The 21,810-nt window shown below is 46.0% G+C and overlaps 1 protein-coding gene and 1 pseudogene across 1 annotated transcript in view; both read right to left on the bottom strand.

Annotated features, from left to right (window-relative positions):
* Positions 1-21,810, bottom strand: part of FAT2 (FAT atypical cadherin 2) — a 70,362-nt gene that overhangs the window by 28,283 nt on the left and 20,269 nt on the right. Inside the window, exons 5-13 of the mRNA XM_038413123.2 lie at positions 20,855-21,065; positions 17,526-17,665; positions 15,485-15,760; positions 14,832-15,042; positions 8,954-13,006; positions 5,618-5,814; positions 4,356-4,509; positions 2,873-3,106; positions 1,665-2,054 (exon numbers count right to left, since the gene is read on the bottom strand). Of these exons, the coding sequence (XP_038269051.1) occupies positions 1,665-2,054; positions 2,873-3,106; positions 4,356-4,509; positions 5,618-5,814; positions 8,954-13,006; positions 14,832-15,042; positions 15,485-15,760; positions 17,526-17,665; positions 20,855-21,065 (5,866 nt within the window). The remainder of the gene's footprint in view (positions 1-1,664; positions 2,055-2,872; positions 3,107-4,355; positions 4,510-5,617; positions 5,815-8,953; positions 13,007-14,831; positions 15,043-15,484; positions 15,761-17,525; positions 17,666-20,854; positions 21,066-21,810) is intronic.
* Positions 3,703-5,548, bottom strand: LOC119860033 (annotated as a pseudogene).

The following is a 21,810-nucleotide window of genomic DNA, read 5'->3' as shown; positions in this document are numbered from 1 at the left end:
GACTTCACATAAAACAAGCTCGAATCAGACAGACTCTTTTCATAACTAGCCTGACTCTGCTGTCGAATGCTTGAAGAAGTAAAATATCCTTTCACTGCATAACGGCTTCTGGATTCATATGTGGAAAAGATCAGATCGGGGACAATATAAACCAATAGTACCTTGCAGTAAAGTAGAAAGATACATAAGGTGATGAATTAGGTTATAGTGAAACCAGCATAAGATAGGTATTCAATCAAAAGTGCCAAGTGCAGGAAAGAGAGGTGCTTGTCTAAGCCTATGTGGACGTATGAGAGACAATCAGCAGATAGGTATCAGCTGGAGATCACTAGCTGTCTCCTTTGAAAGTGATGGCATAAGTGTCTGGGTTTGTCTGTGGGTATATAAGCAGAAGGGTAGGGTATATCTCAGTGTAATGTCGAGAAATTGAGGTCTACATGAAAGCAAAGAGGGAGACAGAATGTTGCCATGTACTTGAATCAAGTCATCATGAGATTATGACTAAAATCCCATGTTTGCCTTTCTCTGGGAATTACTCTGTTCCAAGTCTATTAGGATGGACGTTCTGAAGAAGTGATCTTTGTGGAAAAGTTAGCGAGAGTGTTGGGGCTGGGACGATAAGAGATAAAGACAGCATCTTGGATTGGGATGATCTAGTGAAGGGCTGAAGGCCTCCATTGTCACATCAAAATGGCTATCTCAGGGAATCTGACATTGTTCTTGCAATAGGCAGCCTTTATCATCTCTTTGAGTAAACAATATGGCACATTACGCTAGCTCATCAGGGCTGACTCAGCACCTGCTCCATGAGTAATAATTCCATTTTTATCCATGCTTGTTGAATAGCTACCTAATAAAACCACCTATTGTAGCACTATCTGCCCTGTCAGATTCCTTGTCGGGTCAGGGTGGAGTGTTTTTCCTCCAGAACCAAACAACAAGGGAACAAAACCATCTTGAGCATTCACAGTGGGAAAAATCTCCACACTCTGTTTTCTGTTCATGCATCATCCCCCAGAAGCCTGATCCAAAGCCCACTGAAGTCAACAGGGGTCTTTCTGTTGACTTCAATGGACTTTGGATTGTTCCCTAAGAGAATCTGGTGTCTGTATTTAGGGTAGCGGAGTATTACATATCCCTTCCTCCTCACAAATCATTCTCCATATCTGGGCAAGAAAGAGCACAGGGCTGAGGGTAGCGGATGGGGAATAGAGGTGGGGAGCTGTCAAACTGGGAAAGAAGAGAGAAGCTATTTTAAAATATGAAAAATGATTTAAAAAAACACTTGGGGAGAGAGGGAGGAAAAAAGTTAAACAAAGGCAGGGAAGATAAGAGAGGAGAGAGAGAAAGATCAAAGGAGAGAGAAGGGGAGAGAGAGATGGGAATGAAAGAAGATAAGAAAAGACCTCCAGAGGAAGATAAGGGTGGTGGTGGAAGGGAGGATGAGGAGGGGAAGAAAGTTTTCAGGATCATGAGAAGGGGCTAGAATAAAAGAGGGAAGTCAGGTAAAGAGCATATGGAATGCAAACAACATGAATTACAATACGGAGGAGAAAGGGAGAAGCAGCATGAGGCTGACAGAGACAAAACAGGAAAACGGGCACTGACTAGGATGGTCTCCTTGCCAGTCCAGCCAGGACATGCCATGGAACTAGACCTTCTACCTGTGTTTGAGTTGATTTGGAATTTCCCGTGATCATTCCCATTCACGATTTCGTACTTGATCTCCGTGTTCTCAGCGCTGTCCCTCGTCAGCATGGACAGGTTGAGGACCTCAGTGCCCACGGCTATGTCTTCCGTTACCATGGCCACATATTCGGTGCTCAGGAAGACCGGCAGGTATTCGGTCAGATCCACCACAGAGACAGTGACGGTGGTGAGAGCAGAGAGGGGGCGTGGGGAGCCCCGGTCTGTTGCACAAACCGTCAGCTCAAATGCTGAAATCTGAGTGTCCTTTAGGGGCTTCTCTAGCCGGATTACCCCAGTAGTCTCCTCTATTGAAAAATGTCCATCAGCTGAGTCAGTGAGAGAATAGATCACTTCTGCATTGCAGCCTGGAAGGATAACGGGGCAGACTGGATTAATCACGGGGCTTCATAGTTTATGGATACCCAAATGAACTTAAACCCAAGAGAGAGACTTTTGGTTGCATTTAAGTCCTAGTTCATGTGTGAACCAATCCAATATGGATCCAACCTTTTATCCATCCCTGCAGCCATTCATCAGATATTTGTCTCTGATATGTTGTTGATCCCTGTTTTTTGAATTAATTATTTTTATTTTCACCCTCATCCAAAAGCAGATTGCACAGTCTCCCATATCTACCATTGTAAATAAAACCTTCACAGAGGAGCTCTTCCAGGAGCCTTATCCAGGGCTCAGGAAACCCAGGGTCACAAGAAAAATCCAAACAACTTCCCAAAGACCATTTTCATTTCTCTTCCCTCGCCTTCTCTTCCTCCCGCCCCATTTATAAACCTTCATCACTACTGCCGTTGGCTCCCATTCTCCATCAGTGGTGATATTTGCATCCAGCAGCTCTGCGGTGCGCCCACAAATACTGGCCCAATGAGAAACAGGCCAGTCGAGACTGGAACTTCAGTCTTTTACTTGTTTGTGCATAATGCTACTTCTAAGCTACTAAGATGCCCTCAGCTGGTATCTTCTGAAGTTTACACTTGAATCCAGTTTCCTACAGAGTCTCCAAGGTCTTCAAGAATGTGTAAGCAACGAGAAGATTGGTTCAAAGATCCAGACACCTTTGCACCAAGTCACAGCCGTCTATGCCCTTTGCTGCATTCCTTCCCTGTATTTTGAGAATTTCTATCCATGATGTAAAAGAACTCAGGCTAGAAATCCCGTTCTGACTCACCTTCGTCGAGATCCCTGGCAGAGACCACTGCAATGGGTGTCTTCATTGTGGTGTTATCAAAGACAGCTACTGCACAATGACTGGGAAAGAACCTTGGAGCATTATCATTCGCATCCTCTATGGCGAGGGTTATATCTGCCTGGCAGGAACGGCCTCCACCATCTGTTGCCTTGGCGACAAGATGGTACGTAGGTTTCCGCTCCCGGTCTAGAGGTACAGAAGTGGTCAGCTCCCCTAGTGAAATAATAAGAGACAGCAATGGCTGCAATCTAAGAGAATTTTGGTAAAGAGGGCTATATGACACACTATGTCAATGCACTAGCCTTGGGAGACAGCAAACTTGGGTTAAAAAAATAGCTCCAGCCCAGTTAGCAGTGAGAAAAAGCCCATGTCTCAGTGCTACAAGCTATTCCGATATCATTGTCAGCCTTTGCACAGGAGTGGCCCTGTGCAAGGGAACGCTATGCAAGGGAAGTTTGCGTAGGATGTGTCTGAGCTATAATAAATTGCACTTTGATAGCAGGATCTCAGACGTCTTTGCAAACATTGAGTTAATCACCCCCAGGTAGATAAGTATTATCTCTCTTTTAGAGATGGGGAAACTGAGACCCACGGAGATGAAATCTTGCCTAAGGTCATGCAGAAAGGACTTGCTAGAGCTTAGAATAGAACCCAGGTCTCTTGATTCAGCCCTGTCCCCTAAAACCCACCTTCTCCTCTTATGCCCAGCTGTAGACTGTAATATCAGTCCTTCCCCTTCCCCAAGCACTAAAACCTCACCAGGGTAACTCCAAACATTTTTAAAGGAAGTCAGTGGAGAGAGTGCTCAGTTTTTTTTTTTAACAATTTCTGAATTTTATTTTTAGTAAAAATTTAGATCCTAGACGGATACAGCATCACTCTGATTCTGTGCCCAATGGCCTTGGCAGGAAGGTTGGACTAGAACTTGGCACGAACCATGCCACTGTTTCCATGGGCACGCGTTACTTTCCCCCAGATCACGCGTGTTCTGTTGGGCTTCCCACCAGGAGTCACGGTGTTGTTTTTAGATTTGTATACATAGGTGCATCTCTTGCCCAAACAGAATTCAATCTCATCACGGGCATAAACTCCATCAATTTTCAGAAGGGCAGTGTGCTCCCTCTGGTTTCGGAGGCCACGCTTATAGCCAGCAAAAATGGCTTTGGACCACAGTTTCCCAGACATGGTGTCGTCCTGAAGTCCTGCTCCCAGAAAGACTCAAGAAAAGAACCAGTATTCTAAAGATGCTGCAATAAATGAAGGAGGCTCCCTGTTTGCCCTCGCTGCTACCTTGACAGAGCTGAAATTAAAGGCTTTTCTGTTTATTCAACAAGAGATAAGGGGCAGGCAGCTCCAGGGAGCCAACTTTGCAATTGCAACTGATCTCCGGACTGAGTGGGTGGGGAAGAGAACATAACCCGCAGTTCTCTGCAAACTGCCATGTGGCAGGTGCAGCTCTTACCTGTCTGTGGGTCCAGTCTGAATTCCTCAGCACCAGGACCATGTAGACTATACGTTATCTGCGCATTGCTGCCAACATCAGAGTCAGTGGCTGATATTTTCAAAATGAAAAGACCAGGGAGTGCATCTTCAGAGACTTTCCCAGTGTAGAGAATCTGGAAAGGAGAGAAGTTAGCGCCCTCAGACATGCTTGGCATCATTCTGTGTTCAGGATGTGTATGCTCAAGCCAACACAACATCTGGCAGTAAAGTTTTGTTATGATTTTCAAATAAAGGAGCAAGGAGCGGGTAAGAAGAAGGCTGACATTGTCCAGGCTTCTGCTTTTCTCCCACCTCTCCTCCAAGCAGATGGAAATGGGGAAGCCATGTGTATGGCGATTTGAGTGGGTTATTATTGTCTTTGTGAACCTTTAGCAGAGTTTTCTGAAACACAAGGCTATCAGGCTTGCCAGTGAATTGGGTCCTGCAGCTTCAGCAGTCCCCTTCGGGTCTCACTGCTGCTTCCATTTGATATAAAGGGAAATCTATTTTATGGTATATGTGTGGGTGTGGGTAGTACAGTGCTCATAACCAGTGGTAGAATGATAGGCCTGGGAACTCAATCCACTATGCACAGATCAATGTGCCTCCATGTGGCCGGTCAATGTTTCTGTGCCAGGGGGACCACCTCTCGTGGGAGAGGCTAATTCAATGCTTGCTCCTTGGTCTCTTTGCTGAGAGTGCCTCAAGGTTGTTAATTAGCATCTGTGTCTTTTGTGATAAGGAAACCTGCCCATTGGAAACGGGGCTGAGGTCAGCAAACTCATTTCACAGAGGCCATTGAACATCGCTGGGAGAGCAACAACTTTTGGTCATTCCCAACGTGAGCTTGATTCATATCAGTGACCTGGAGATGAAAAGCTCTCTGTCCTATTGCCAAACGCCTTAGCTATCCCCTGTGATGGAAATCCTTTAGCCTAATGGGATACATGGCTTGCCCATTTTCATGTCCCTACCCAGAAAGCTTCCCCCACCCTTTGCTATGTTATATATGTTATATATGTTATCCATCATACTGCTTGTATCATAAGCCACAGCTACCTTACACATCTGGAGTCTGGGTCTGACCCTCTCGTTACCATGTTGCTTAATTAAAAGATGGTGAGTACGGTCAAAGTAATAAGGAGATAGCTCTGTACAAGAGTTACAACAAGACCACACCACGTTAACTTGTGCCAGCTCTGTCATCAGTTCCACTTCCGCTGCCTTTCCCCCTCGCCTCACCTGCTTGCATTCGGGGTTGTTGTCATTGATATCGAGGACAAAAATCTCCACTTCCGTGACAGCCTGAAATTTCCCATCGGAGGCTGTGACCTTGAGGAGATATTTCTCTATATCTTCCCTGTCAAGAGGCTTCTTGGAAATGATTTTCCAGTCTTCCTTAACCTGTTTAACACTGAACTGTCCTATCATGTCTCCTTCTGCAAAGATACAGAAGACAGAGTGAGGAAACACAGTGTACAATGAGCACTGAAAGTGTGAAGGGACAGGGGTTGGGGATGGATATGCTGCTTCTCTCCTGTACCACCTTACCCACTCCATGCAACCTGCTGCAGAACTTGCATGTGTTAGAAGCAGTTGTAAAGAGAAATGGGCAGGAATGTCCTATTGGCTCCATCTGAGACCCCTGACTCCTCCCCGTTGCACTTTAAGCCCCAGGAAATACCACTTATGCTTCAGTCATTGGTTGCTTAAATATTACATGAGCTACCAGGGCGGGGACAAGTTGTTTTCAAAAGGTTGTTTTCAACAGCTTTGAAATGTCCCAGTGATGTACATATGATCCAGCATAAAAGCACAGAATATATCCCATTTCCTAAAGTCTGTCCATCTCTTTCTCTATCTCCAGACACAATAGAATTATATGTGGCTAAAGAGATCTGGAAGCTACACACACTGAAATGCAAACATTGATTGTTCATTACTGCAGGGCAAGGAAAGATTTTTTTTTTAAATGTACTATTGCAACTGTAAAAGCTGCAAAGAGTCCTGTGGCACCTCACAGACTAACAGACGTATTGGAGCATAAGCTTTCATGGGTGAATACCCATTTCGTTGGATGCATTGCAACTGATCTCCCGTAGCTACTTTTAATGACGTAATAAGTGAATCTTGAGGCGGTTGCATAAAGGCTAGCAGGCCAGATTCTCCAGTCTGCCAAGTTTGCTTTGTGCTGCTAACGTGACAGAAAGTGAATTTTAAAGTGGCCAGAAACTACCCCCAGAGTTCAGGGGTACAGGAACAGTTTGTATAATGGGGGTGCTGAGAGCCATTGAACCAAACTGCATATGATAGAAACCATTTCAAGTCAGGGGATACAGTAGCACCGCTAGTTCCAGCACCTATGACTACTCTTGGAGAATTCACCCATACTGTGGGAATCTCTTGTGGCAAAGAACTGATGGCTTGCACTGGAACTGTACCAGAGTAGGCACAGGGTGTATCTGGTGAGGGGAGGCAATGCAGGGGGGTGGGGGAGTGGCATAGGCGCTGCTACACCAGGTTCCTCACTTACATCAGGCCATGAAGCACCGTACGCTAGTGGCATAAGTTCAAGTTGCCTCCTTGCAACTTTCATTTACACTGGGGTTGGGTGGCTGAGAAGCAGGGAGCCAAACTGGCTCTCTCCATTGCACCCCAGGCGAATCAAGCCCTAGCATTTTTATTTTTAACTTGCTCTGTGTTTTAAAATATCTAGTGGCCACCTAGGCCCCCTCAGCTGTCATTTTGTTGTTCACTAGGCCACTGAGAACTTCATGGCAGCAGTGAGAACAGAACTCAGATCCTCTTGCTACAACACCACAGGCCTCCCAATGTGAAACTCACCATTACCTTAGGCAGCACAGATCCTTGTGTTGTGGGCTCAGAGTTCTATCACCACTGACCCTAAGAAATTCAAAGTGGCCTGGGCCTACAGAAGAGTGACACCCACCAAGACCGAGGATGCCCCAGATTTGTTACCATATTTATGATGAACCCCTTCTATAAGTTTACTTCAAAATAGCATGTGCTGTGTGACATGATCCAGTTCGTCAGCACTTGATGGGCATCCACTTACACCCTGCCTCCTATTAACCCCTACTTTTCTTTCTGATGCACATTCCCCATTAGTTGAAAAACAGGCAGTTCAGTTAAAGGGGGAAGGGGGAAAGAGTGCATGAGAGGATTCCCCCTAAAATAATGATCAGAATGGTTTCTTTTCTATGGACCCTAAAGGATAAGCGCTTCTTGATTGCATTCTGTGTTATTTTGCTACAGTTTATAGGCCCTGTTGCAATACTTTTATTTCTTAGAATTTTAACTACATATGGAACCACCCAATCCAAAATAGAGAAAACATAAATACAGCCCAAACAACATCAAAGTGCATTTTCCAGGGCATAAAGTAATCTGAAACCAGATCTTAAAGAAGCCAGAAATGTTCTGACAAAAACAGCCTAACATACTCAGCCAGATGAGTTAAAAATAACCAGGCATTCAAAAAAAAACCAGCTAAAAAGAGATTGAAAACACAAACACACTCCTTCTGTTTTAAAAGATTGTAACAGATCACAGGCTACAGCATGATCTGGCTAAATGCTTTGACCCTGAAGGGTCTTTATCTGAGCTGGAACAAACATTTTAATTTTAGGTTTCAGAGTAGCAGCCGTGTTAGTCTGTATTCGCAAAAAGAAAAGGAGTACTTGTGGCACCTTAGAGACTAACAAATTTATTAGAGCATAAGCTTTCGTGAGCTACAGCTCACTTCATCGGATGCATCGAAAGCTTATGCTCTAATAAATTTGTTAGTCTCTAAGGTGCCACAAGTACTCCCTTTCTTTTTATTTTAATTTTAGGCATTTGTTTCACTGTTGAGAAAGACCCTTTGTAGTCAAAACATATTACAAAATCATGCAATTACTTGTCAAAATAAAGTATGGACATTTTAGTTTTTAATCCTCTTTTTTTTAATAGGCTGTGGTTAATTTTGATTGGCCTGGCTTCCATTCTGGGTGTGCAATAACCTCCTTATTGTTTCTTAATAGTGAAAAACTTTACTATGTTTGAAACTACAATATTGGATATTATTTGATACAGATAATGGGCTAACTACACCACTGGGTAAGCGTATACAATTACAGACATATAAGGACTGATTCTCAGAAGTGCTGAGTGCTCATAGATCTCGTTGATCATCCCTGAACGTGTTCAGTACCAGAAAATCAGGCGCGCGCGCGCGCACACACACACACACAGAGTATCTTTACATATACATTCACAGTATATGTACATATGCAGATTTGTATGCTGGCTAGACTGGCTTATAAGAGAAAAACAAGACTAAAGAAATTAAATACATATCACAGCCTCCACGAGAAACAAAATATTACAACTCACTCTGAGATTGCTGCAACACCCCTGGTAGGAAACACTTAATATGATGCATGCAATAAGTATTGCAATGGGACCGTTTGCAGAATAAGGTACTACTCAGTGTGACTAATGGTAGCAGAATCTGGCCCTAAGATTATACGCTTATTATTCTTGCCAGCTCAAGAGTTAAAATTAATAGCAGCTCACCAGTTATGTAACATGTGACGCGTCTGTTCTGCTCTGAGATATCAGCATCTGCGGTTCTGAGCGTGGCGATGATCTGCCCAGGCTCAGCATTCTCAGTCACTGAACCTTTGTAGACCTCTGAGGTGAACTGTGGAGCATTATCGTTTTCATCAGAGATGGTGACCTCCACCAAAGTTTGGGAAGACAGCTGGACTTTCCTGCCATGGTCTGTGGCTACCACATAAAAACGGTAGGTCTCCTGAGCTTCACAATCCAGCTCTTTCAGTGTTGTGATCCACCCACTCTCACCATCAATGGTGAAGAGTCCTCTGATGTTGTCGGATTCTGCTTCCAGGCTGTAGGTCACCTGCCCGTTGCTCCCTGTGTCCTGGTCATTAGCGGTAACTTGAATTACTGTGGTTCCTGATGGCATGTTCTCCGTGACAAAAGCCTGATAGGGATCCGCCTCAAAAACCGGTTTATTATCATTGACATCTTTCACTTGGATACTTACTGAGACCAATGAGACCAGCTTGGTCCCCTGGTGTGAGCAGTGAGCCATTATGTCAATCTGGTACCATTTGGTCTTCTCATGATCCACGGCCTTCTTAATTTTTAAAGCCCCCGTTTGCTTGTCCAGTGTGAATACCTCATCCTTATTGCTTTCAGCGGTGGTTCCCTTCACCAGGCTGTATATGATGGGCTCCTCTGCCACAGCTTTAACTGATCCTATTTCTGATCCTTCTGGAAGGTCCTCAGATGCTGAGAATGTATACAGTGGCTCAGAAAACCTTGGCAAGGACACTTCTCTGGGGACAATCTGAAGATTCACTGGGACATGAGAGTTCCAGTGAGGGGGTCTGCTGTCTTCAGCTTTGACGTTGAAGTTAAATGCTCTATTTTCTAACCCAATGAGGCTCTCTTTGACTTTAACAACCCCAGTGGCAGCACTGATCTCAACAAGATCCTCCGCAATGCCTTCCACTGAATCAACAGAGTAGGTGACGTCTGCATTCACGCCTTCATCGGCATCATAAGCCAGGACCTGAATGACTGGGGAGCCTTTGCTTACATTGGACTGAATGGACAAGGTGTACTCAGAGGCTTTGAACTGAGGCGGGTTGTCATTCTCATCTGTAAGGATTATCTTGACTGTGCAGAAAGCCACCTTCCCGCCCCCATCCTTTGCCATGACTTTAATAGCAATGACTCTCTCGGTGGGATTTTCCCTGTCCAGCTTCTGCAGCGTGGCAATGTGGCCTTTATTGTTTATGGAGAACTTCTCCTGGGCAAGTTTGTTTATGATAGTATAATCTATAGTGCCATATGGGCCGTTGTCTGGGTCAATAGCCAGAAGCTCAATCACCTTGGTTCCTACCTCGGCATTTTCAGCCAGCTCTGCTTCATACACATTCTGCCAAAAAGATGGGCTGTATTTATTTGCATTGGTGGTATTGATGTACACGGGCACAGTGGTCTTGAAAACCCCATCTGAAGCAGAGACCTTGAGGTTGTAAGATGAATCCAGGTCCTTTCTACAGCGGTTGAGCATGGAAATTATTCCAGAAGTGCTGTTGATGGTGAAATGTCTTTTGTCATTGCCTGAGAGTATTACATACTCCAGTCTGGTGATGTCTCCACTGTCAGGGTCCAGGGCCTGGACCTTTATCACAGTATGGCCACAGGTGGCCATTTCGCTCACCTTGGCTTCGTACTGAGGTTGGCTGAACTCGGGGGGGTTGTCATTTATGTCTGCCACATCAATGATTACCAGGGCTTCGCTGCTAAGTGGGGGAATTCCGTGATCTGTAGCTCTTACTTTCATGAGAAACTGGTGGTTTGTTTCATGATCCAGCACATGGGCCGTTGTGATTTCTCCTGTGTTAGGGTCAATATCAAAGGACTTGGTAGCATCTGAACTGTCGTCCAAGATCTGATAGGAAATTACTTTGTTTCGTCCTGAATCTTTATCAGAAGCAAAGAGCTGGACAACGAGGGTCTGAGCTGGCAAGCCTTCTGAGACACATGCTGTGTAAAGCATCTGAGAAAATACAGGTGGGTTATCGTTAATATCCTCCACCTCCACTTCCACCGTGGCTTCCGAAAAGGACCCCAATGCTGTGTCTGTGGCTCTCACCGTAAATGTATGTTTTGTCTCTGATTCATAGTCCAGCTGCCCAGTGACAGTAAGGACACCGGCCTTGAAGTCAGTGTTGAACAGTTTAAGGGACTCTTCTTCCATGATGTTGTAGATGAGTCGCAAGCCTTCAGGACTACGAGCCTGTGTGTGAAGAATAGGTGTGTACAGGGGGATATTTTCCGGCACTTTCACTGTATAGTAAAGGCTTTGGAACAAAGGATTGGATTTGTTCCTCACGGTGATTAAAACCTCTTCTTCAGCATGCAAGGGAGGCTCGCCACCATCTCTAGCAATAACTTTAAGGGTGTATTTATTTAAAGCTTGATAATCGAGGGGTTTCTTGAGCGAGATGTCCCCCAAGTAGGGGTCAATCCAGAAGTACTCATAGAACTCTGCTAATGAATAAGTAATGGCTCCATTGTCTCCTATGTCTCTGTCAGTGGCAGAAACCTGAAAAACAACATCACCCGGTTCCGTACCATCCTGAACTGATGTGTAATATGGAATGTTCTCAAACTGTGGAGGATTGTCATTGACATCCTCCACATAAACCTTGACTGTAGCTTGAGATACCCTGGGGGGGTTTCTACTGTCCTTTACTTCCACAGCAACCTCGTACATGTCCTGTGTTTCACGGTCAAATTCCACATGCTTGGTCTGCAGCACTCCTGACGCCTGGATCATTTTGAACCTGTCCGTGCCATTTAAAAGGGAAAAAAAGAGTGGCTCATTTAGCTGACTCCCCCTGACTCCAAGAACAATCAGAGTCTCTTGATCTGTAGAATTCTCCAGCACTGTTGCTGTATACCAGTCTTGATCAAATTTTAAGGCAGTAACTTGGGCTTTGGTTAAATTTATCCTGACCAGAGCCGTACTCTTATATAAGCCATCACCAGCTCTGACTGTGAGCTCATGATAATTTCCCAGGAGGGTAGCATTAAGCACGGAGATGAGACCTGTGAGTGGGTGAATGCAGAAAGCATTGTCAAGGTTGCCGTCCGCTATGCTATACGTCACCTCCGAATCTGTGTCTTCTGCTTGCACTGCCAAAAGCTCCATGCCTGGGTGTGCAGGCAGCAAGACAGAAAGTTCGTAAGTGTCATTTAAAAATACTGGAGGAGAGTCATTCACATCTTTGACGTGGACTATGACCTTGGCAGGCGTGGATGCAAATAAACAGGGATTACCCCTGTCATGGACATGTATGCTGAAGTAGAAAACCGGGATGAGTTCATAATTGATGTCGGCACGAGTGGTCAGCGTTCCCATGCTCGGATCTATATTAAAATATTTCAGTGCCTCCTGTTCTAAAATTTCATAGACCAGCAAGGCATTCGAATCTTGGTCAGCATCTGTTGCATGTACTACCAGTGGGGCATTGTTTCCATCCATAACCATGCTTTGCAATGGAGCATTCTCGCTGATCCAGCCGATGAAGGAAGGCTTAACAAAGGCAGGTGCATTGTCGTTCTCATCCATGACGTAGATAAGCACTGTTACGTCTGTAAATGCTCCTCCCATGTTGGTGCCTCGGACTTTCAGCTGGTAAAATGAGACCTGCTCAAAATCTAAGTTCTTCTGAGTGGAAATAAGGCCTGATTGATAATTCATAGAAAATACACCATCCCCATTTCCTTCTTTTATTTCATAGCTGACAGGTGACACGCTTGTGGCTGAAACCAGGATAAGAGGAGAGCCAGCAGCAATAGATTCGCTGATCTCTGCGATGTATTCCACCTCTGGAAATTTAGGAGGGGTGCTGTCGGAGGGTTTAATGTGAATGTAGACAGCAGTGGAGTCCTTAAGTAGGGGGAACCCTTGGTCTTCTGCCTTTACAATGAGCGTTAACCGCTCTTGTTTGGACTGGTCAAGTTTCTGGGCAACTGTAATAATTCCAGACAGCGAGTCAATGCTGAAGAACCCTTCACTGTTACCTGAAATAAAAGAAATGGCAAAATCAAGAGATTAACTCACTCTTTGGCTATGTTCTCTTGGATTGTTTCCAGGGACATTCCTGGTATCATATCAAATGACTTGTGCTAACCATTGTCTGTTTCTTTCATTGGGAGATAACAATCTATATTAATATATAGACTGGTCTGGGGTGCTGGAACAATTTGTATAGTGGGGGTGCTGAGAGCCATTGAACCAAACTATAAGCCCCATATATAATGGAAACCACTTCAAGCCAGGGGGTGCAGCAGCACCTCCCGCACCTCCTAGTTCCAGCACCTATAGGCTGGTCTTCCTCTAAACAAAATGATCCTGCTGTAAACTATAGGCAAACTTGTAAATAAAGGATAAGGATTATTGGAAAAATTATTCTTTAATTCAGGTGAATTTAATGCTGGTGAAATGTGCACTTGAAGTTTTCTATTTTTGTATTGAACAGGTACAGCGTGGGCCATATCCCCCCACCCTACCCTGCCATAACTATTATTATTATTATAATATGTATATTTCAGTAGAACCTATGAGCTCCAGTCATGGCCCAACATCCTAACACGCTAGGTGCTGTACTAACACAGAACAAAAAGGCAGGCCCTGCCCAAAGTGCTGACAATCTAAGCAGCCAATGTGGCACATATTTAAGTGTTTGGGTTGTACTGTTAGAGTGTTAAGATACATGACCATTGCAGTCTGTGGGCACCTTTGTACTGGAGGGACCATCACTAGGAGTTGAAAAGAGGTACTTCAGTTTCTATAGCAATTAATTCTTTGGTGCCTCTACAGAGACAGCCAACAAGAAAGGTGGTGATAAGTTGGGGATCATTAGCAGCTGGATGGAGACCATCCACTTATTTCATATAGGCCATCAAACAGCAGTCTGGAGGCTGCTGCAGCTGGTTCCCGTGTTTCAATCACTAACGTCTTAGGTTAGACTTGAACTAGTGACCCGGGGTAAAATGATCTTCTCAAAGAAAGTATGTTAATATTCTGTAACATGATAGAGGAATGAACAATTTCTAAATGTGCATCCACATACTGCTCCCATTTCCAACCAAGGCTGGGGATAGATATAGCCATTAGAAAGGGCACAATGTGCTGTGATTGTCCAATAGGCTGGGGCCCTTTTTAAGATATCCAGGAATCCGGAGCTTGTTAAGCTCTGCTGACCCTGTGCAGTCAGGCTGTACGTCAATTAGAGACGTTAAATGTGCCCTGGAAGAATGTTCATGCAGCAGCTAGGCTCTGATGGCTTGAAGATATGAGGCGATAGGGAACAGTGTGAGTTTGTGTGGAACTGAAGTCAGAGCCGGGGGACTGGGCTCAAGGAAGAAATGCCAGGAGGTATTATTCCTAGCAAGCCTTCTCCTGCAGTTCACCAACACTGCTGATTTTCCAGGCACTTTCTCCATTTTTTAGGAGCTGCCTGTCTTCTTCTACCAGAACCCAGAGAGGAATGAGATTGGATGACCAACCACAGCTGTATAAGGTTCCTAATGAGACTCTCCATTGGGTGAAACTGAGTCTGTGCACATCAGGAGAAGTCAAGAGGTCTGTTTCTACAAGGGAGGATGCAAAAGCAGCTTCCCAATGAAAGAAACTCAGCATGGCTCCTGTTGCCTCAGCCACGGAGATAGCTCTGTTTCCATTCTGCAGATCACAAGAGCTCAGCAGTGGTAATATTGAGGGTACATAGAAACAGGACCAGCCACCGAATGGTGGATCCCACTAACTGGACAAGATTGCTCCAGTGTCTGGATCCATGTTGCATGCATGTTCTTTACTAACACTGCCCTGCCTCATGTCCCTCACCTGCCTGAAGAGAGTAGTGGATTTCAGCATTGGCTCCTTGGTCTTGATCCAGGGCTCTGACTTGTACAACCTCTGTGCCTACTGCCACTGAGTCCAGTACCTCTGCTTCATAGTGGATGCTGGTGAACTGGGGAGGGTGAATGTTGCAGTTCTCCACGTGGATGACAACCCTGGCAAAGTTCCGTTTGATGGGGACTTCCTGGTCCCTCACCTGAATGGCAGAGAGGAAGAGCAGGTTAACATTATGCTCAGTGAGGGGAGGGCCATTACGGGGCAATGCTTCTCAGTTACTCTTCCAAATGCTCATCAAGACTGAGATGTTTTGATTGTAATAACCCTGTACTATGGGTAGTCCTCAGCAGGGACTGAACCCATGCCCTTAAGAGCCAAAGCACAGGCCTCTACCAATTGAGTTGAAGGAGTAACTTTGTTTGCTGGCAGCAGTAATAGGCTCTTAATCTCTATGTGGATCAGCCATTAGCACATTTATCTGGTGTGTTACATGGCAAAAGCTAAAGGCCTGCCTTTCCCTCCTCTCTAAAAGTGTTGGCCCCAGTTTAAACTTCTCAAATCACTCAGCCAAATTTCTGATGGACAAATGGACCTCAAACCAAGTTCCAGCTCAGCAGGCTGATGCTTTGGCTCTAACATACCATCACTGTTAAGATGTGCTGCAGCATGGATTGAGAACTGAGCCCCTCTGCTGTCATGATGGCGCCGCTGCTCGGATCCAGCTGGAAAAGCCGGGTGCTTCTGGGATCCACGCTGCCATGGAGGGTGTAGATCAAACCCTTCCCTTTGTCCTCATCTGTTGCACTGACCCGAAGGATTTCTGTCCCGGGTGGCGTGTCCTCAGGAATCGTCAGCTCATAATGGCTCTCTTGGAACTGGGGGCGGTGCTGGTTAATGTCAATCACATGGATGTAAGCCTGCAGAGGAAGTAGTGCATTATTCAGGGGAGCCTGTTCCGGGGACTAATCCTATTTACTAATCAAAGAGTTGGAGGAAAAATTCAAAACACAGACTGACCAGTAAATAGTGTGTGGTAAAGTTAGGTATGCAACTGTTGTGCCTTTGTTTTCTGAATGCAGCCATTTTGTGCTCATTTCAGTGCAGGCTGTCCAAGAAGATGCCCACTGTGCTCTGTTCATTGAGACTTTATCTTTGCTCACTGTAGTTTTGTTGATCTCAGTCTAAAAAGCCTGAAAGTGTCTGCTGCTTGTATATGGAGAAACGCTCACTGTTTGCCCTGAAAACATGAATGCAGCCACTGGTCTTGGCTTTGCTGGCTAATGTCATGCTGCTGCTTGTTAATTTCACACTGGGAAACTGAGGGAGTGGGAATGGTGGGTGGGAGGAGCTTGTACATATCGAGAGCAATGTGAAAATATTTAAAAAAGAATAACCCCCTTGCGGCAAAATCTGCCGCAAAAATTTTACGGCAAAATCTGCAAACTGCAAACCCTATTTCTGCTGCGGAGGTTGGCTGGTTCCTTCCATTATCCAATACCCCTGAATCTCTCCCTTGCCCTCCCCTTTACACCCCCACCTCTGCACTTTTTGACCACATCTTGCCCAGCCCGCTGTAATGATTTGCTTCCTTTTTAACAAAATCAAACATGCCATAGTGTTTTGCAACAACAAGTTTGCTGACATCCCGCAGTGGCCACTGGTGCCAAAATAAACCGATGATGAGATTGTGGGAGGCCAGAAATGCGCATCAGCCAAAGTGGTGTTTGTTTTTTATTTGGAATGATAGTTTGTGACATTGAAGATAGCAGGTGGTCACCAGTGAATTTTGGTGGAATGGCAGCCTCTGCCTGTCAAACATCCTTGCTAACCTCCCCCTACATACCACCCCAGTGAATTTCCCACAACGAGTCACCACAAGGAGCACTGATGGCTCAGTCAAGATTAGAACCCCGTTGTAAAATGCTTGTTGATTTTTGACTTCTTCTTGTCTCTGCAGGGTAATGGTCTGAGAGTGAGCAATCCCTCTCAGGGTGGAGCATCCTCAACCTACACAAGTGGAGAGGGGATGTGCTTTGAGGAATTGAGGAAGGGGTAGAGCAGAGAGCCCATGTCTTCTCCTTTCTGTTCCCCAGCCTTCTCTCCATGTCACCAGCCTGAGAGTAGTCTCCTTTGTGCTGAGAACGAGAGAGGTCGCTGCAGTGCCAAACAGGGAAGAAATGGGGATAACATTTGAATGGGTGTATTCCCCCCTAAATCGTTCACTGCTGCCCTTTCGGTTCTCAGGGCCTTGTGTCTCCGCTGTGTACAGAGCTGTATTCATACTGATCCTCCACTGCTACATGTCCTCTCTGACCTCTCACTCTTGCTCCTCCACCCGTAAGAGCTGAGCAAAGGACCCTGATAAAAGGATTAAACAGTCTCCTCCTTACTCATCCCCCCCAACTCCCTTCTTTCACTTAGGTGGATTTCCTGTGGGACTCTTCTGCTTCTACTCTTATGATATAAATGACTAAGGGAGTGAGTGCAAGAGTTTAAATTAGAGTGTACAGTCCTTGGGATGCAGGCCTCATCTTCCTAAACCCTGAGCCTGGGGAGTGTAAGAGGGATTTACAGCAACCCCAAACAGGCACAATGCAGTGAGACTTGCATCGCTAGGGCCCGATCCAAAGGCAATGGAAAGATTAGCAACTTTAACGGCCTTCAGGAAGGGTGGGAACTTACCTGGGTCCTGATGAAACTTGACCCATCAGTGACTTCTACTGTAAGGTTATAGCTTGGCTTCTTCTTTGCATCCAGGGCTCTCGCAATGACCATGCTGCCTGTGCTCTTTTCAATATCAAAATCCATGTCATCGTCACCACCTGGGATGGGGAAGAGAAATAAAACGGAGGGGGGGGTGTGTGTGGGGGGGGCGGGAAGCAATATAATAAAAGAAGAATTTTGCTCCAAGGAAGCTGGGGTGTGCGTAAATTAAAGCTTGGCAGCTAGCAGGCATTCTAGATGTCCCACCACCAGGACATGGAGGGAAGTATGTAGATAGGACAGGAGGGAGGTCCCATGGGGAGGACGAGTCAGTGAAAGCCTTTTTCTTGTTGTCTGGTAAAGAATCTAAAAGGCCCGATCAGAGGCAGAGGGAACACGGGGGCATCTCCTGCTGAAGAGAAGGAGTAGGAAGGTGACCCAGGCCTAGAATTGTCAGGGGAGACAGAATGTGCTGACTTCACATTGGGCGGGAATTTTCCTCCCTTTACCCCCATCCCAGTCCCCGAAGGGAGCCCTGCGTTCCACGGATTGCCTCTAGCCCTCAGTGTAGTCACTGCAAGAGCTGGGTGCAGGAAGTCAGAGCTGCTAAGTCTCCCAGATTGGCTAGAGACTCCCAAGTTTGGGCACCCATCCCTGGGCACCACCTCTTAGTTCTTGCACTCATTGGGAGGACAGGGGAGTGGTTTGGAGGAAGGAGCTCTAGGCCGCATCTCTATAATAAGAGCCCTAGATGGAAGCATTAGGGAGCTAAACCATGCAGACCCCTAGGAGCCCTCGATAATGGTAACCAGGGAGATCTGGCCTTGAGGACCACAACCCTCAGCTCAGTCACAGCCACAGAGATGGCTAGAGGATTGGTAGTGAATAGAATGGTACTATGTCGGCAGTTGCTCTAGCTGTACTTCTGTGGCCAGGGGCGGTTTGGGGGCTACACTCTAGGCAGGGTTTCTATGGCCAGGACATCCCATTGTGGGTGAGCGGTGGGAAATTTGAGGGACAAAGAGAGGAACCAGAAAGGAGATGGAGATGGGAGAAGCTAGGGCAGAGGGTTGGCCAGGGGGAAACTCTAGCTGCGAAATAGGGAGCTGAACAGAAACAAAGGGCTTTGAGGAAAATCTCAGATGGGAGACAGAGAGGAGGGCGGGAGGGAAGAAGAGTGATTTTATGCGAATGATGCCATGGATATTCAAATTTGAAAATTAGGGCATTACCTCATTTGCATCTGCTCTCCAGATTTCTAGAGCTACAGGCTTATCACCTATGGGAAAGGGAGTGACTTTGCACAAGGGAAAGCTGCAGTGGATTTCAAACTCCAGGGTCGCACTGACAGTAAGTTAGTGGTGTCTTTCCCTGTCATGGCAGGGAGCCTGCAAGCTCTCGGAGAAGCCCAACGCTGAGCAGCTGCAGAAGCAGACGGCGCTCCCAGTGTGAGCAAAGGCCGTTTCCTTCAGCCCAGATGGCCACATAGCACAGACTCGAGGAGCTCAGTGGAAGAGTCATTCCTCATGCTATTGCTAGGCAGCCCAAGGATGACCGCCCCTGCACTGTGTCTCACACTCTATTTGCTTGTTATTCACATATGACATGTAAAATGCTATTGAAATAAGCTGGTTTATAGACTGTTAGAGGCTGTTTGGGCTATTTATCATGTGCCCCAACACCTCTGCCAGACAGCAGCCAGATTCCCCAACATTCTGAATCAGGCGTATTTTCCTATGAGCATCCAATGGTGCAGCTATCAGGGCATATGGGAAAATCCTGATTGATACAGTGTGAGACAGACAAAAGAAGCTGAGGCTGAGGAAAAGAAACAGACAAGTAAGTGGCTTCCCTTCCACCAGCATAAGCGATCAGCACTCTAACCTCACTTCCATGGGGAAATGGCGCCAGAGGAGAGGAGAAAACCAGGTAAGTAAAGACCCCAAGTAGAAGGGAAAGAAGATGCTTAGAGCCCCTCAAGGAAAATGTGAAATCCCTCCCCTATCTTCAGCTGCTACCTCCTTGAAGGTAGCTGAGTCTAGGCTCCCACCCTCTCAATTGTCAAACCCTGTCCAGTAAGAAAAACCCTGATATCAGGGAAAGACTAGTCCCAAATTATGCACCAAGGCTGCCTGATTTCTGCAGCATGAATAGTACAGCATTCTGCTGCAAACCACAACTTCACCAGCAGCATAAAATAAATTAAACAATATGGATTCAGATGCATGGTGATGCAGCACTTCACCAAGTGCCAACTAACAGCTAATGCATTAACAACTACCTTTTCTGAATTTGGTGTTTGGCATGCAGGAGATCAGAAAGGGCCCAAACTATAAGGAAAGATAAACACTGTGATGAAATTCAGAGGTAAATATCCTGGGGGCTATAAAATCCAGGCAAGTGGTAATAAAGCTAGAGAAACGGTTATATTGGCATTGTCAGTGCTACACAAGGTCGACTCTCATTGTTAATTGTATTTGTACTTCATTATCCTGGCCCAAATGCAAAAGAGGCGGGAGAAGGATTTACTCACACACTGTGACGGACAATCCCTGCAGACTGGACCCCAGCCGGGACTAGGGCCAAATAGGCACATGACATAGTCTCCGCATAGTACCAGGCACATACTGAGCCCTGAACAGCATGGCCGTTCTGAATCACTATCTCTGCCCAGTGTGATCCATGGACAGTCTGCCTTCCCACAAAATTGTCCCAGAGGGGAGTCCTAAAAAGGAGAACTGTCCTGGGTAAGCACTTCCATCAGAAGTACGGGAAAGACACACGGTCTATATCAAACCTGATCTCATGGAAATTGTAGGCTATTGAAGAGCAGACTCAGGGGAGGAAGAAGAGGAGGAGTCCAGAAAGAACTGTTTTCCAGAGGAATCATACAGTGCCCCGAGCAAAGCAAGCCTGGTAACCAAGTCAGCCAAACAGAAACCCCAAAGGTGTTTTACCAGGCTGCAGGGCCATGACTGCCACATATGTCCCATGAGCCATGTGAGTCTGTCGCACCCACAGCATCTTCCAAAGCAGGAGATTTTATTAGAGATGGGCAAGTGTCAGAAATGTCACTGTAAAATATGATGGGTAGTTGTTCTTGGGCACCGACTCTTTTAGTGGGGCAGCTATGTTTACTGTGTAGTCAGCCTGAATGTCATTCAGTGCCTACATGGAGGCTTCTCCTATAATCTTAAGTAAACTGCTTTGTTTGCTCAGGGCATGTATATGCTGAATGCCAAGAGAACTGGGGCAAAATTCTTCCAGCTCTTAGACACCAAAGCACTAGTTTCCCACTGGTGCCTCACCTGTGATGTTAAACCAGAGCTGGCTGGGTCCGATCTCGACGCTGATCACTCCCACCATATGGTTCACAGGGTCCGTTTCCATCACAGCAAAGTTAAAATGCGGCTCGTCGAAAGCTAGTGGCTCTGAGGAAGGGCCTGGGCTGGAGACCCAACTGATGTGAAGCCTCACGCTGGAGGAAAGTGGGGGGCTGCCACCGTCTGTCGCCTTGACCTGCCAATAAATACAGAGGCTGGGTTTCAGAGAGAAGTCTGGTTTAGCAATCTCGCACACTAATCAGGTTGGGCTGAAGTTCTCAGGGCCCAGCTCTGCATGATACTTCCCTGCAGTTTCTCTTTGAGTTTTAAGCCTGAATGCACCCATAAACCACAAAGCAAACCTCACTCATATGGGCAAAGTTTCACCTGCTTTCACAGAGATGTCATGCAACCAAATTCCTATTGGTCACAAAGCAAACCCTTATACTTTCCCATGCTCACTCCAAATCAGACCCATGCTTGTGTCAAAGCAGAGAGGGACCTGGCCAGGAGCCTGGATCCAAAGGTCCCTGAAGTTGGCAGGAGTTTGAACCTGAATTGAAACTTTGTGAGTTGGGTTCCGGCTCCTCTCTGCAATGGATCTGAACCAGAACCCCAAATCTAAACACCTCTAAATCTATGGGAAAGCTCAGATGCAGATCCAAGCCCAGGTGACATCATATGGAACATGATATTCTTCCTGGAAGAAAGTGGTGCATTCCACCTCAGACTTTTCCTCCATTTTTCATGCCTCCATCTCACTTTCGCTGGTTCTCTTTGTCCCTCCATCTGTGCTCATCTCCTCCTCCCCACTCTCTCTCTCTTCCATGTGTCCCTCTCATCTTATCCATCTTCTTTCTCTCCTTTCTGATTTTTTTCCCTCCCTCCTACTTCTGTGTTTCCCTCTCCGCTTTCCCCCTACCCGTCTCCCTTCATGTGCA

Source organism: Dermochelys coriacea, chromosome 8, assembly GCF_009764565.3.
Source record: "Dermochelys coriacea isolate rDerCor1 chromosome 8, rDerCor1.pri.v4, whole genome shotgun sequence".
NCBI lineage: Eukaryota > Metazoa > Chordata > Testudines > Dermochelyidae > Dermochelys > Dermochelys coriacea.
Note: the sequence above shows the minus strand (reverse complement) of the source record. Positions and strands in the feature narration are given on the sequence as shown.